Genomic DNA, 17,181 nt, shown 5'->3' with positions numbered 1-17,181 from the left:
CAATAAAAAGGAATGATAAAAATATGCATTAAAATTAAATATAATACAAAACAGTACAGTAATAAAAATATAAAAGATACACAGAATAATGTAAATGACAGAAATGATGTATGTAATTATAAACTGAATTACCTATGCATAGATATGCTATTTACAGTAACGTTGAAATGAAAGTGTAATGATGCAACTAAACAAACTCACACAAGTTCTGTGAAGATCTGATCCATCGCTCTCTCTCTCTCTCTCTGCACAGGAGGAAAAGACGAAACTTCAACAAACAGGCCACAGAGATCCTGAATGAATATTTCTACTCCCATCTCAGTAACCCGTATCCCAGCGAAGAGGCCAAAGAGGAGCTGGCCAAGAAATGCTCCATCACAGTCTCGCAGGTACGAGCCCTCAAATATTACACCCAGAAAAACACATCATAGTTCAGTGATAGTGAGATCATGGTTCTTCACTATTCAGTGTAGCGTTGTTCTGAATGTTTATCATATTCATATACCATGCAATTTCAAAGAATACCTTAGAATCTCTATTGCACACTTTCCAGTGATGTCCAAACATGCCATCTTCTCGAGACACAGCCGATGTTTGTTTCCACCTGTTTTGCATGTGAAATATATCAGTAATACTCACGTGAGTTCAACCTCATGCAACTGGAAAACAAAATCATTTGCAGCACGGCACTGCATGCCTCTTAGCATTTTTCATCTGCTGCGCTAAATGCATAATGCATTCTAAACTATTTAATAAATTTAGCTGAAATGATTGTATGATGCATTTAGGCCTGGTTTTCAGTCAGGCTCGCGGGGATGAGTGATGACCGCCGCGCCGTTTGTAATATAGAAACACCTTTAGCCTCTCGCGGGAAAGGGAAGCTTAGCCGCAGGATTGATTAGCTTTTCATCGTAATGGTGTTTATCATTAGCACAGAGCCTCATCCGCTGGTGTATTAGCAGTAATGGGCGTTAGTGTGTGTGTGAGTGTGTTGAGTGATTGCTGTCAGTGTGTGCTGTGATCATTGCTGCCAGCACACACTGACATACTGAGATTGGTATAAGTGATCGTTTTAGTCTTATGTTAGTGTGTGTGTGTGTGTGTGTGTGTGTGTGTGTGTGTGTGTGTGGGTAAACCTCTGTCCTTGTGGCCATCACAAGTTCTGTCCATAACATCCATCGTTGTTGTGACATCGACCAGCCACGGATTTTTTAGCAATAGTGTAAACTTTTTTTTAGCAAAGGATGAACATTAAGTGTGTAATTGGTACTTTTTCTGTGTATTTTATTGTTCTAGTGTTGCTATATGATGAGAATGATGTACTGTAGTTTTGTCTTAAAACTATCACCTTATAAATCGGCTTAATTGAGAAGTTTGATTGCAATGGTAGCCTACCTAAAATGCGTATAAACAGATTTACAGTTATCAGTATCTAATTGCTTCAACATTCATTGAATAATTGAAAGAAAAAGTATTTTTGTAGTTAGATCAAATAAGATATAAAAAAAATGCATTGCATCATACACTACCGTTCAAAAGTTTGGGGTCAGTAAGATTTCTAAAAAAGAAATGAATACTTTGATTCAGCAAGGATGCATTAAATTGATCAAAAGTGACAGTAAAGACATTTATAATGTACAAAAGATTATTAGGTTACACTTCATTTAAGGTGTCTGTGTTACAGTTTTATTTAAGTACTGAGTAATAATAATTAACATCTTGGGGTTAGGATTAGGGTTAGTTGCATGTAATTATGCATAATTTATAGTTATTACTATAAAAAATGACATGTAACGTGTAACAAGCACACTGTAAAATAGTGTTACATATTTATAATTCAAATAAATGCTGTTCTTTTGAACTTTCCATTCATCAAAGATTCCTGAAAATGATGCATCACAGTTTTTGCAAAAATCTGAAGCAGCACAACTGTTTTCAACATTGATAATAATAATAATAATATTTCTTGAACAACAAATCATCATATTAGAGTGATTTCTGAAGGATCATGTGACACTGAAGACTGGAGTAATGATGCTGAAAATTCAGCTTTGATCACAGGAATAAATTACAGTTTAAAACATATTCATGATTGTTATAATATTTCACAATATTTCTGTTTTTACCGTATTAATAAATGCAGCATTGGTGAGCAGAAGAGACTTCTCTCAAAAGCATAAAAAAAATCTTTCCGACCCCACACTTTTGACCTGTGGTATAATACTATGTGTAACATTTTTTTCCTGATTTTAAATGTCTCTGTCTAAAAATTTATGTTTAATAATCCATCATGATTTGTATCCGTGAGGTTCAAGAGGACACTGTTTAAAATCACATGTCTTGATGGTGTTTTTGTGGGCAGGTGTCCAACTGGTTCGGAAACAAAAGAATCCGATACAAGAAGAACATCGGAAAGTTCCAGGAAGAAGCCAACATGTACGCCGCCAGAACGGCTGTGAGCGCAACGAGTGTGTCCACACACGGCAGTCAGGCCAACTCCCCGTCCACCCCCAACTCAGCAGGTGAGACCACTAACCCTTCACGAGGCCCAGGGTTCCTGCTCAACTCAAGCCACATTCATTTACAACACAGAGCAGCTTTACAGAGATAACAGGAAAATAATGCAACAGAGTTTGTGTTTGTGAGTTTGCAACATCGTCCAGCTCAGTTCAGTTCTCAATATAACGGTGTCAATGCAGGCAGATCAATAATATTGTTGAATATTAAATGAAATGTCCCCAACTAAGCCAAAGGCGACAAAGGTGAAAAAATGTGACGGTGGCGAGGAACCAGAACTCTGAGAAAATGGAGAAAGAAAAGAAAAAAGGCAGGACTTTTTTGAGGCACAGGATTTACCTCGTGTAGCGATGCTGCGGTAAAGCTGGTTTCTATAGTGTAACTTTACTGCATGTCAAGCTGTAGCGCATTCAGATATCTGATGTGTTTTTACTGGAACAGAATGAGTGCTGTGCGGATCACGACATGTCCATGTCTCAGTGCTTCTCTGTGTGGAACTCAGAGGACTTGTCTAGTTCAAACTAACCGCTTTTTGCTCCGTTAAAACATGAGAGTTAATTCTACACACAAAAGAAAAAAGACTGTGAGGGAGAGACTAGGGGTGTCAATCCTTCAGATGACAAATTAATAAAAATACATGACTGTTAAAAAGTTTGGGGTCGGTAGGAAATACGTTTTTTGAAAGAAGTCTTGTATGTGATTACAAATACAGTAATAAAAGTATAATATAGTGAAATATTATTGCAATTCAAAAAACTGTTTTCTATGTGAATATGTTCAGATGTAATTTATTCCTGTGATCAAAACTGAATTTATCATCATTACTCCAGTCTTCAGTGTCACATGATCATTCAGAAATCATTCTAATATGATGATTTGATGATCAAGAAACATTTCTGATTATTATAAGTGTTGAAAACAGTTGAGCTGCTTCATAATTTTGTGGAAACCGTGATACATTTTATTTTTCAGGATTCTTTGATGAATAGAAAGTATTAAAAAGAGCATTTATTTCAAAGAGATTTTTTGTGACATGATAAAGTCTTTATTGCTGCATTAAAGTATTAATTTCTGTGGGAAAAAAAAATCTTACTGACCCTAAACTTTTGAACGATAGTGTACATTTAAAAGAAATACAGTTAAAAATGTTATGTATTGTAAAATTATTCTCAGTGCAAAGAATTGTTTCACACATCTTTATGAGAGATCAGATTAGAAATAAATTGAGATGCAAATGATGGCTCAGCATATACATCTTAAACTGCATCAAATTAAATATGGCATGATCTGCTCTCAACTGGTCGATTATTCTAGAATGATTAAGAATAATTAAGAATTGCACAAATCCGCGCTATGATCTGTGGTGTCGAGCTTCCTCTTGCTGCCAGCTCAATCTCTCCTGCTCTGCAACAGTTCTTCGTCTTCTTTACGGCTGCTTTATGATCTCAAAGCTTATCTAACTATAACTCTCTGGAAGTTTTCAGACTCATTCTCTCTGGCTTATTCTGTCTCTCTCTGTCGTGTTTGTGCACCTCTCAGGTTCTGCTGGCTCTTTTAGCATGTCAAACTCTGGCGATTTGTTTATGAGTGTTCAGTCTCTGAACGGGGACTCGTACCAGGGCTCTCAGGTGGGAGCCAATGTGCAGTCACAGGTACAGTGCCTATCAATCACCTCAGAAACACACACTGCAGCGCATGTGTGTGTGTGTGTGTGTGTGTGTGTGTGTGTTTGAGTACACTTTATTTTAATGGTGCCCTTTAGACATTCTTTGACTAAAAGTAACGTTGCTCCTACATGTCTGCTAACTCAGAGTATAATAAGGGGTTCGGGTTGACATGTACTTGCAAAGTTACTTATAGTCAGTAGAATGTGTTTGGAGAGCATCAAAATAAAGAGTTAGCAGATATTAAGCAGACAGTCTACTAATACTCTAATCAGTTGACATGTAGTTACAATATTACGTATAGTCTAAAGAGGACCATCAAAATACAGTTTTACCGTTTTTTAAAGTAAAATGTTGAAAAAGATGTCTTGTGAACTGCCTCTCTACTGACTGAATTTTGAAACATTTTACACACTGTAGACAGCAACTCTAATAATGACTTCTGTTTGACATTAGCATGTTAATAACAAAACCAATACACAAATATTGTGGAAAATAGGAAAGTTTGATCATGAACTTTCCTATGAATACTTTTCATGAAATACACACAACCGTTAAAAAAGTTTGGGGTCAGTAAGATTTGAAATTCAGCAAGGATGCATTAAATCGATCAAAAGCGACAGTAAAGACATTTATAATGTCACAAACGATCTCTATTTAAAATAAATGCTGTTCTTTTTGAACTTTCTATTCATCAAAGAATCCTGAGAAAAAAACGTATCACAGTTTTCAACATTGATAATAATCATAATTGATTATTCAAATCATCATATTAGAGTGATTTCTGAAGGATCATGAGACACTAAAGACTGAATTAATGATGCTGAAAATTCAGCAAATAAATTACATTCGAGCATATATTCACATAGAAAACAGTTATTTTAAATTGTAATAATATTTCACTGTTTTTACTGTATTTTTGATCAAATAAATGCAGCCTCGGTGAGCAGAAGAGGCTTAGCGATCTTAGCAACCCCAAACTTTTGAACCGTAGTGTAAGTATATTTTTAATCAACATTTCTTTGATTTTGGTTTGATGCAATGCATTCTGGGGTCTACCGCAGTGCTACTGTACAATCGAGGCAGCGTATGGAATATACACATCTTAAAGTGCTGTCTCGGACTATAGGCAGCTCACTAGGTCTCAGAACAGAGCCGTAGAGACTGGCTTTGTAATGCGTTTTATTGTTTGCATGTCATCTTGTGTTTGTACGTCTGTGTTTCATCGTGTTTTCTTTGTCTTTTATTGTTGTTTGCTTTCTTTGACCTTGCTTTCTTCTTTGACGTGTCGTCTGACTTTGCTTTGTTTGCGTGCGTCGCTTCATCCGACCTTGCGCTCGCGCTTTTTTTTCTGCGCGCTCTGACCTTGCCGTGTTGTTTTTTTGTTTCAGGTGGATACCCTTCGCCATGTTATCAGCCAGACAGGAGGATACAGTGACGGCCTCGCAGCAAACCAGATGTACAGTCCGCAGGGCATCAATGTAAGGCGAGAAAAAAACACTTCTTTTTTTCCCCCTTCCTCTTGTTTTGCCCTCTACCAATTATTTCAAAGCCATAGGGCTCAGAATGCCACTTAGTGGGACTTGTCTGGGAATCGTGGTCACTTAGTTGATTGCCTGTGTGTCGTGAACGCCACGGGCGGCGCTGCCCAGCGAGACGTGGACACGAGACCGGCCCGGGTCTGTCTGAACCCATCACATCCAATCAGATCGGCCCGGCACCTGCAGCCACACACCCCGCTGACGGGAACGGGGGAGAACAGGTGACACCGGCCGCAAATATATGAGTCCTCGTCGTGCCCCAGAGTCACCTGACCCTGATTATCCCCCAAAGGGCGGCAGAGAAAAACACTCTGCGGACAATCTCGCAGCCGAACGCTAAAAATAAAGCCGTGGTGAAACGCTCGTAGGAGGACATCCTGAGCGTGTTCGGGAAGCGGGGGAACGGGAGGGGCGCTGCTGGCAACTTGGCGCGACGAGAAAATTCACAGCGACAAGCCGTGTGGTAAAGGGGAAAATCAATACGACAGACACACGGGGAGCGGAGTGTGGACTCGGGACAGCAATCCAAGCACATTGCTCAGATCAGGTTCCTGCCGAGCTAATGGGCTTGACAGCGAGCCGAGAACGAGAGAGCGAGAGAGAGAGAGAGATGGGCGGGGGGCGGGGGGGGGGGTCAGCGTCTCTGTCCCGCTTACGTTCTGTCGCGCTTCGCTGGCCGTATGTTAATGAGATCATACACGTTCGGGGGGGATGTATGCAAATCCTGTGTTTTCCTGGATCCGTGTGGAGATCTGCGGGATCAGAGGATTGTGGGCTTGACTTTGATGCACAGACACCGAGAACACTCGCGAAATTCACATCAAGCTTTTCTAGAAAGCATTGAGTACAGGACAGTCATTCAGGCACAAGTGGCACTATACAAAGCCGGATGATACATTCATATTTAATTAAGCATAAAATTCAGTTTGAAACATTTAAAAAAATAAAAATGACATTTTATTGTTATAAAACAAATAAATGCTTTTTTTAAAAACTTTCTATTCATCAAAAAATATATGAAGCAGCACAACTGTTTTCAACACTGATAATAATCAGAAATGTTTCTTGAGCATCAAATCCTCATATTAGAGTGATTTCTGAAGGATCATGTGACACTGAAGACTGGAGGAATGATGATAAATTCAGCTTTCACAGTTTTTACTGTAGTTTTTTATTATTAAATAAATGCAGCCCTGGTGAGCAGAAGAGACTTCTTTCTAAAACATTAAAAAATCGTACAGACCCCAAACTTTTGAATAGTAGTTTATATAATATTGAAAAAGCCATTAAAATGTATTAAAACTTAAAATGATTTGCATTGTTTTTATGTCCAAATCTACAATATTCTAACCATTAAACACTGCTTGTGTGAGTGCAGTCTCTATAAAAATGATTTTATTCAAAATTTTCCACATTAATCCTCATCCTTAGAAATTCATTTGTCAGAAGGTGTTTGATATTAGATATTATTTTTAAATTGGTAGCAAATGATTGCATCAATATAAAACGCTAATTTAAGACTTTAAATGTGGCTCGTTTGAAATATCTTGTTTTAAAATGCATGTACAGCCGCCTCAAAAATATCAAGTGACATTTATAAATGTCTGAATGTCATTGCATTAGATAAGTTCACCACATGAACTATGAACATGTTCCACTAGCATTTCACAACTACAAAGAGGCACAATACATTGTTCTTGTACAGTGTGTGTGTGTGTGTCTTTCTTTGCAATTGATGACACTTGCTTTGATGTTTTATTTTCTAAAGCAATGACACTCTAATGCATTTATATTGTGACTTAAGTGTAGATTAAATTAAACCGAGTTTATTTAAATGTATTGCAGAAAGCATTAGTGGGATTTGATATTGTGACTCTCGACATGAACAGCATCATTTGAAGAGTTTGAGGAACAGAGGAGTGTGTGTCGCTGTCTGTGAGATTAGTGATGCTTCTGCTGCATGTGTGTGTTTCTTCCACCTTCTTTCTCTCGGTGTCCTTCCTGATTCCTGTTTTATTCTCAGCCCTGATTCTTTTCTCTCGTTGCCTCTCGGTATTTGTGTGTGTGTGAGTTCAAATGACAGCCGTTACACACACTGAGCTCTTACAGGCTGATTCCTGTTTTCTGAGGACCGTTTCAGAGCGACAGAAACCTGCGCTGTCAACAGAATGACTGTAAAACTAAAACTGTAGCACACAACGGGTTTTCTTAGACTTTGTAAGCACCGACAAAAAAAAAAAATGGTTTATGTTTTTAAGAAGAATCTTATACTCAGTAAGGCTGCATTTATCTGATCAAAAATAGTAAAAATGTGAAATATTATTACAATTTCAAATGACTGTTTTCTATGTTGAATATTTGTTAAAATGTAATTTATTCCTGTGATCAAAGCATCATTACTCCAGTCTTCAGTGTCACATGATCCTTCAGAAATCACTCTAATGATTTGATGATCAAGAAACATTTATGATTATTAGCAATGTTGAAAGCAAAAATGATACATTTTATTTTTCAAGGTTCTTTGATGAATAGAAAGTTCAAAAGAACAGCATTTGTTTGAAATAGAATCGTTTGTAACATTATAAATGTCTTTACTGTGACTTTTTTAAAAATTAATACATCCTTGCTGAATACATTTCTTTAAAAAAAGCACAAAAAACAACTAAATGATCCCAAACTTTTGAACGGTAGTGTGTGAGTGAAAGTGTGTGTGTGTGCGTACACACACATCCCCAAAATGTTAAAAAATGTAGTCTGTATTTCATTTTTCACTGTTTGAAACTAAATCGTTGTTTCTGTCCATTTAAATGTTATTCCACACAGAGTAAAATGGACTGAAATAATGGATTTGACAACAAAATATTGACTGACAAGCCATTTTTTCCTGATATTGTGCTGTAATCAGTCCCTCATGCTGTGTGTGTGTGTGTGTGTGTTGTTCTCTCCGTCAGGCGAACGGTGGCTGGCAGGACCCCACCACCCCCTCCTCCGTCACCTCCCCCACAGAAGGACCTGGAAGCGTTCACTCCGACACCTCCAACTGATCCACACACACACACACACACACACACACACACACACACGGACTCTGCATCACGCCACACGCTCTTCCCTCCAGTGTGTAAAGGACTTTTGTGAACACAACATCATCATCATCATCATCATCATCCCTCATCTTCATGCTACCTCTCAAAACATCAGGGTCTGAAACAGATCCAAACCAACACAATAGACTCGCCAGATCAACCCGTTCCAGAATTAATTCAATGCCTTCGTCGTCACAACAAACCTCAAGTTATGTTGGAAACATTTTGCAATTTTACCATAGTGCCAAAGTACTTTTATACATCTCTTTAGTAACATTTACACAACAGATTTTACATTATAATAGACGTATTAAGCCTCTGAGCTGAAGTCAACTTCACTTCTGTTCGTCTAATAACCTTTAATAATCTCCTGAATATTTAGGGCCAGATTTACTAAACAGGGTAAAGTAGCGTGAGAGCACAATCCCATAACAGCGCCGATGCGAGTGTAACGTTCTGCTCGTGATCTACTGACGACACACACATGAAAGAACAGACGCAGAGGATCATTTCCATGATGACCAACACAATCTACCAAGAGCAGCGCAAATCACCATCTGTGTTAAACATGCTTTTGGGGAATAATAGAGTAAATTGACGAGCGCAAACCTTAGTAAATCACCTTGCATGATTAATTTAAACACCCTCCTCTCATAAAGAGAAACTCTTACAAATGCATATGTAATAAGTTCAGCCGTAAAAGTAACCCTGTCTATGCCTTTTCACTGCGTATCTTTAGTAAATCCTGACAGTAGTTTTAACGCCTAAAGAGGGTTTGCACTGGAGCAAGCTGTTAGTAAATCTGGCCCTTGGTCGTTTAGATTATGTTTATGTACATAGGGGAAAATCATAATTTCCCTGCTTTAATGAGAAATAAAGGCAATGCAGTTATCAAGTCTAGTTTTCATTTTTAAAGATTACCATCATGTTATTTTGCATCTTAAATAAGATTCACATGCGTCACACTTCTGTTTGTCTGATGTTCATTTACAGACACACGAATCCCTTTATATGTCATAATCATCATCATCACTGAAGGATCTTCATCAGCGCACATGAGAATGCAATAAACGGAAATCAGAAGAAGTGAACAAATCCCAAATGTGAAACGGCTTTCTTTTCCATAGTTCCGTCGCACGTCGGCCTTCTCTCCGGGCGACTTTGATACCAAAAACCCCAGGCGTGTCCGTCCTTTACGTGGACATCACTCAACACTGTTCATGTTGTAAATTGTGTACTATCTAGTGCGCTGGGATGCGTTTCTCACGAATGTCCACGGTGCGTCATACACTCGAAACCAAAAATCCAGCTGGAGTTCTCTAGAAGAAAAGGAAAAGCTAATGATGGCACACAAATGCAGAAATCGTTTGGATATATTTTTGATGCCCTCCCGTTGTGAATAGCCCATTCTCGTTTCTTATTTCATATTGGGCTTGTTTACAGGGCGGCCATATATTTTATTTTCTCGCAAGCATAATGTGAATGCGCGCTAGCTTCTATATGTAGATGTGCACCTTTGCTCTTGTTTTGCTCTTTTTATAACAATCGCATCCACGTGTAAAGTGACACGGCCTTCGTACGGATGGATCCGAGCGCGTGTGGAGGGTTGAAGAGATCACCGCGAGGAAAGTGTTGTGGACGGTCCTTGGGTTTGCAGTCTCATCCTCACGTTCCCCTTCGCTCACGGCGTTTGTATCACTGCCCGCCCAGCAGAACCATACTCACTGAAGCCTCATATAATGATGCTTTTAGTTTTTGCATATACAGCGGTTTGTAAAACATCAAATGTTTACTTTGTTGCATGTCTTTTGTTCTTTAAACTCCTGCAGTGTTTTTGAATGTTTCTTCTTTTTTTATATCAAGCGCAGAGACATTCTCTTGTCAAGTTTTAAGATCTCTGCATATGTATAAAAGGAATAAAATGGAACAGCAAACTATTGTCTTTTTGATTCCAACTCGTTTTTGTGAAGAAAAACTAACAAGGTGTAGGTTTTTTTGGTCTCTTCATTTGTACTGGTAATGCATATTCAGAATAAATAGATTCTTTTGTTGCCATATGTTTCTCTCTGGTGTCTGATTTCAAGTTAAAGTAGTAACATTGCTTTACTTTAACGTGTTAAATGTCATTAATATGATCGTTGGCCTTAGAGAATGTCTGTATTGCATCTCTTCCATTGATTGAATTGGAAATAACATGAAATATTTACAATAATACTGTTATTTTTAATCGGTAACACTTTACAGCGAGCTCCCATTAGTTAACGCATTAACTAACAATGAGCAATTCGTTCCTTACAGTATTTATTCAATAAAAATACAACTGTTCATTGTTAGTTGATGTTCCATTAATTATATTAACAGATACAACTTTTGATTTCAATAATGGGTTTGTAAGATTAATGATGTGCTTTAGAAGTGTTTTTCATTATTAGTTCATGTTAATTAATGTAGTTAACTAATGTTAACAAATGAACCTTATTGTAAAGTGTGAAAGTGTTGCTATTTTCAGTTAAATGAAAAGAGGAATGGCATTTATCTCCTTCTCCCAGATCAAACTGAGAATATGGATGATTTTGTGTGAGTTTTGTTTTTCTCAGGGAATGCAAATGATCAGTTTGTTTTTAGTCTGTGGTCCGAGTTTAAGCAGATGACTGACAGAAACATTAGACTTATTAAGAAATATTGCACATTTTGATCTGGCTTTCTGCATTTTTTTAAGGGAACACTGAAGATCATGTCTAAACACCTTCAGATATATGTGAAACACTTATGTATATAAGAGTATTCATTAGTGTATTCATGTATATTCATTCTCAGGAAAAGCTGCCATTTGTGAGCAAACAGAATAATCAAATGAATATGTATGATCTTAACTCTCATTAGTGTCATTTTTAAATACTATGTTTTTCATTGAAATATCAGCCAATTTGCATACCAAATTCATTACCATTGCACTTTTCAAAAAACCCTACTTTGGCTTATATTTTGCTTTTATTAAAGTGAAAAAAAAATCAATCTTTTTCAATATGTTGTGTAGTATTGTCTTTAAATGACTTCGGCTTTTTCTGTGAAAGTGCAGAATTCATTCATGCACATTCTGCTCTCACTCTTAGAAGAAAGGGTTCATATAACCTTAATGGGGTTATTTCTAATTATTATGTATTAATCACTTTTTATTGCTAATGTGTGAACGGCTTGTAATGACTCTTAAAAAATCGAGACCTTCCCCGACCTCCTAGGCGGTCTATGATTTTAACATAGTCTACTTTTATCACAAAAAAATGAAATAACACATGAAACATGAAAGTATTATGCAATCATCTAAGACATTTCTCCTTATATAGAACATTTTTGGCATGAAGGGTTCTTTAAAATTGAGTCAAGAATCCTAGAGTTCTATAACCTTTTCTAAGAGTGAGGCTGTAAGCACATATATATGCTGACCATCATCATCTGAATACTGGAGGTCATGTGTGCTTCTAACAGTCTGGTACTGTAAAACAACAACAACAACAAAAAAGACAAATTGAGAGACAAATTTTTCAAAAGAGTTCAGCAATTGCCTTTTAAAATCAAATCATGAAATGAAAAAATAATAATAATAATAATCCTGAAAGATTCCTGGACACAAACAGCAGCATTTCCTGAGAATGTCCCTATAGCGGATGCTGTTTTACCACGGTAACATCACTCCAGACTGTCTCTCTCGTGTTAAATGTGCTGTGATATTCAGTCCATTCTTCCCGGGCTGCACTTCATAAACACACGAGTCCTCGGAGGAGAGCGTCTCACTCTATCTGCTGTTTCAGGAGCGTCTCTCTGAAAGGTCAGCAGCCGAGGGACTGAGGTCTGGAAAACAAATTAAGGGAGGAAGATGAATGCAAAGCAAAGCACTGTGCCTTTATTGATGGCCACCATTTAGAGGATCTCTGTAGTCCATTTTTCACTCGCCACGAGCGGGACCTTGTTCTCAAATTGAATTCAGAGCCTAAATCTTTGAGTGAAGTCAAAATGCTTGATTGAGCTTCACAAACACCAGCGTAAAGAGAACATCACCAATCACAGAAGAAAACACTGGAGATAAAATGAGGGAAAAAAAACAAAAAATACACCTTATAATCAGTTAATATATATATATATTGTGTATGTATATACATATTATTAATAGTAACATCATAATTAAATTATAATAAATTATATATTGGTTATAATAAATTATAATACTAATTCATGATTCATTATACTTTTTAAACAGAATAGTACACTAAATCACATGATCAGTATTTCATGTTATACTAAATGTTATCTTGTTGTGATATACAACACAAACTCTTTACAGATTATAGTTATAGGCATGCATTTTCAAATCATCATTTTTCAACTCATCAGGGGGAAAACCCCCACAAAAAAGTGCTAAACTCCTCCAATAACATCATAATGTCAGAAAGATCAAACCCTTTATTATCTTTAAAGGATAATTAATATCACTGCATAACATGGTTGAATAGAAAGTGAAGGAACAGTAACAAACCATTGAAACAGTAACACACCATTGAAATGTGTGTAACACACCAGTAACACACCATTGAAATAAAATAATAATGAGAGTCTTGAGCTTCTTCTTCTTTTTTTATTTACATAAAAACATTCACAATCCAGAAATGCAATGCATTTTTTTTATTCCAAATTGCATCATTCCCTAAATCCGTCTTCTGGAAATTAGGCCGCATTTCTTTAAACAGAACGAGGCATTTGTGCTTTATGATGCTGTAAAAACAACATATAGAAGCGTGTTTTCGCGTTCTGCATAATGCACGAGATACCGTTTGGCAGCACAATGCACACACACACACACACACACACGTGTGTGGTGTGTGTGATGCTCATCTGTGAGCCGCAGGGGCGGATGGGAACATGTCTCGGGTCTACAGGGCAGAATTAAAGCCGTGTGTGGGGATTACAGAGCAGACCAGAGGGAGGATGAGCATCTTATCTCCTCTCGTCCATATCGAGCAAACATGTCAAGTGTTGTGCACGAGCTTTATCATATTGACATGCTGGATGAGGCTCGAGAAGTGTGCATAGCTGTAAGGATTTATATCTCCATCATAAGTTCCTCCCTGATGGCTCGTGTTAAATTGGCACAGAGAATAGAGATCAGGTTAGATGTTGTTGCTGTTGATTTTCCGCTTTATTTAGGAGAACGTACCGAATGTACGTAACAGGGCGGGTGTAGGCCTATTCATTAAGTGTCCCGTTCGCATCCTCCACCCACAGGGAGATAAACATGTTCCTCTGATCTGCCTCACACACCAACTTTTCCTAAAAAGAGATGCGCTCAGTCCCATTTGGGGAAGATTCGCGCAGCTCACGGTGTCACTCACGCGTTTCATGTGGATCAAACCGCGGAACGCCTCGGAAATCTGGGAAACGGTGGCAGTGCTCACTCGAGATGAACTTTTGCGATGTGGGTGTTGAAGTTAAACAGCGCACAGCTTTAGAGATGCGCCTAAAGCGTCTCGTGTTAATGAATCAGACATGCGTTCTCGCATTGTGCGCGAGCATCTTTGAAAAGAACGCCTCGAGACAAACAGAAACTTATCTCTTTGAAACACGAATTGAAAACGAAGCGCGAAAGTGTGGGATGATGCGGATACAATCTAAACACCCTTGAAAGACGATGGCAGATTGTCAGAGTCCTGGAGGAAGCTCATCCAGACCTGTGTCTATTCTGTCTTTCTTGTCAAACAATTATCACTGTTTTGAAGGATTAAAAGTGCGTTTGGCAGAACAAAAAGCCTGTTTGATTTGCAGTTTTACTGTTTTCCGACACGTTCTGCTGGATTGTGGGTCAGGTTAAGTTGATTTGTTTGATAAGTTATTTAAGTGTGTGTACTCAGGGTTACATGGGTAAATCTTTGTTGTTATTTCTGTCTCGGCTCAGATCTGGTGAGCTCTACATTTCTCTGAAACAGAAGAGTTTTCAGAATAACTGATGTGTGAGGCTCAGATGAGACTGAAGGCCACTGTCACGTCGAGTTCCTCGGTCCCTAACCCCACTGAACACTGGGAAATGCCCTGCAATATGACAAGACACACGCTCGGATATCTGTGAACTTCATTTTTAAATCATATAGATGATAGAATTCATCCATGACAACAAGAACAATAAACAAATAAACAACAAATTCACTTTTTTTTGTGACAAATTAAAAATCTTACATTGAAGTGTTTGCCTGTGCAAAATTGCATTATGTTAGTGTTGTTGACATATGGTTAGAGATGCACCGATATGAAAATTTTGGCCGATACCGATAACCGATAATTCTATAGGCTATTTGAAAGCCAATAACCAATATATTGGGCGATAAATCAAAATCCAAATTTTTATATCATTTTTGAAGAGTCTGATTACAAAAACAAAATTCTCACCATTAAAAGATATGTCCTATGGAAGTTTGTTTCCGCCACAAAATAAAACATTTTAAAAGATAATTGCGACTTTTTATCTCACAATTGCGAGATATAAAGTCAGAATTGCATGTTATAAAGTCAGAATTCGGACTTTTTTTCTCGCAATTGCGACTTTATATCACGCAATTCTGACTTTATAACACGCAATTGCGAGTTTATATCTCGCAATTCTGACATCTTTTCTCAGAATTGTGAGATATAAACTCACAATTGTGAGATATAAAGTCCAATTTTAAGGAAAAAAAAGATAGATTTTTTTTTTTTTACCTCAGAATAGTTTATCTCACAATTCTGACTTTATAACACACAATTGCGACTTTATATCGTGCAATTCTGACTTTATATCTCCCAGTTGCGACTTTATTTCTTAGAATTGCGACTTTATATCCTGCAATTGCGACTTTATATTTCGCAATTGCGACTTTATATCTCAGAATTGCAACTTTATATCTCGCAATTCTGACTTCATATCTCGCAGTTCTGAGAAAAAAAGTCACAATTCTGACTTGATATTTCGCAATTGTGAGAAAAAAAGTCAGAATTGTAAGATAAAAAGTCGCAATTATTATTATTTATTTATTATTCAGTGGCGGAAACAAGCTTCCATAATGTCCCAATCACTTATCAAATATATAAAGAGTACAGTAGCCTAGTTTGAACCAGTGTAAGTTTTACAATTAATTTTACACTCCAGCTATATGGTCAACTTTCTTTATCAAATAAAATCTATTGCCTAAATCTATTTTTAAATAAGTTTGTTTACCAGAGGAAATAACGTCAAAAGAAATCTTTGGCGAGCATCCTCTCCCATGAAGCACTGCGAATTACGTAATGGAGTCAATCTACAAGTCTGCATGAAACAGAAGTTGCACTAGTGTTTTCTTCTCTATTGTGACGTATATCCGAGTGAAACGCTTCTGAAGAACAAATGTGGGCGGGGCTTGATTTTGTCTGTGAGGAATTGATTGGATGGTTGTGGTTTGCTATTGGCTGATCTCATGTGAGTGACAGGTTGCCCCGCCCTCATCATCAGAGAAGAGAAGAGATGCTGCAAGAGGAAGTTATTCTGATATAATTTTGTGAGTAGCATGAATTTAAAACAATAATGATGTGCATCGATAAATACTGCAATATTCCATAATAAATGGTCAATTTGGATTTCATGGTGACTTGCAAGACGGAGAGGAAGTTATTCTGATTCAACATTACGAGGAACAATAATGATGTGCATGGACAAATCATTTATAATAAATACTGCAATATTTCATAAAAAATAAGAATTCTCAATTTTTATTTCATGGTGACCTAAAAACCCCCAAAACAAAGTGACATCCATGTTTGTCGCTCAAACGGGACCAGTAACCCTAAAATGAGCAACAGTGAACAAACAGCGCTGTCTTCATGTGAGTTGAGCCGTGCTGAAGGCCAGTGATGTCCTCATATGGAGGTTTATTCTCTCTAATTTTCTACACTAATAACACAAGAACACATAACACAAGAACACACACGTTATGCTTTCCTTTTGTCTTGACTAGATCCATTATGTCATGTGATGTCACACCTGCTAATGATGGAAGCATCAAGACTTATACCATGATCATCTCAAAGTGATTTTACATTTTGACAGAAGTTTTAAATGATTACAAAATTATTTGCTATCCGGTTGCTACTGATGAAATAATAATGATGTATTAAAAAAAGGGTGCATCATGATGAAATAAAAAGGAGACATTTTTTAATTGCTATATGACTGATTATTTTGACCATTTTCTATTATAGTTGTGAATATTTCCAGATCTGTCTGAATTGGTGGGCAAAAGCATGAAACTCAAAGCGAGTTCGTTCTCGGCTAATATTTTCCTCTTATGTATTCATTAACACCCACGAAACACAAAAGGG

General features: G+C 37.3%; 1 protein-coding gene across 5 annotated transcripts in view; it reads left to right on the top strand.

Annotated features, from left to right (window-relative positions):
• Window positions 1-10,865, top strand: part of pbx1b (pre-B-cell leukemia homeobox 1b) — an 83,852-nt gene extending 72,987 nt beyond the window's left edge. For 3 of the 5 annotated variants that reach the window (XM_079882961.1, XM_079882960.1, XM_079882963.1), the window contains 5 exons: window positions 254-389; window positions 2,363-2,522; window positions 4,057-4,169; window positions 5,573-5,662; window positions 8,674-10,865. In XM_079882961.1, coding sequence (XP_079739087.1) covers window positions 254-389; window positions 2,363-2,522; window positions 4,057-4,169; window positions 5,573-5,662; window positions 8,674-8,766 — 592 coding nt within the window. In that variant the 3' untranslated portion in view covers window positions 8,767-10,865. The remainder of the gene's footprint in view (window positions 1-253; window positions 390-2,362; window positions 2,523-4,056; window positions 4,170-5,572; window positions 5,663-8,673) is intronic. The other 2 variants (XM_079882964.1, XM_079882962.1) reach the window with 1 other exon arrangement.
• Window positions 10,866-17,181: the final 6,316 nt, after the last annotated feature.

This window comes from Squalius cephalus, assembly GCF_949319135.1.
Source record: "Squalius cephalus genome assembly, chromosome: 10".
NCBI classification, from domain to species: domain Eukaryota; kingdom Metazoa; phylum Chordata; class Actinopteri; order Cypriniformes; family Leuciscidae; genus Squalius; species Squalius cephalus.
Note: the sequence above shows the minus strand (reverse complement) of the source record. Positions and strands in the feature narration are given on the sequence as shown.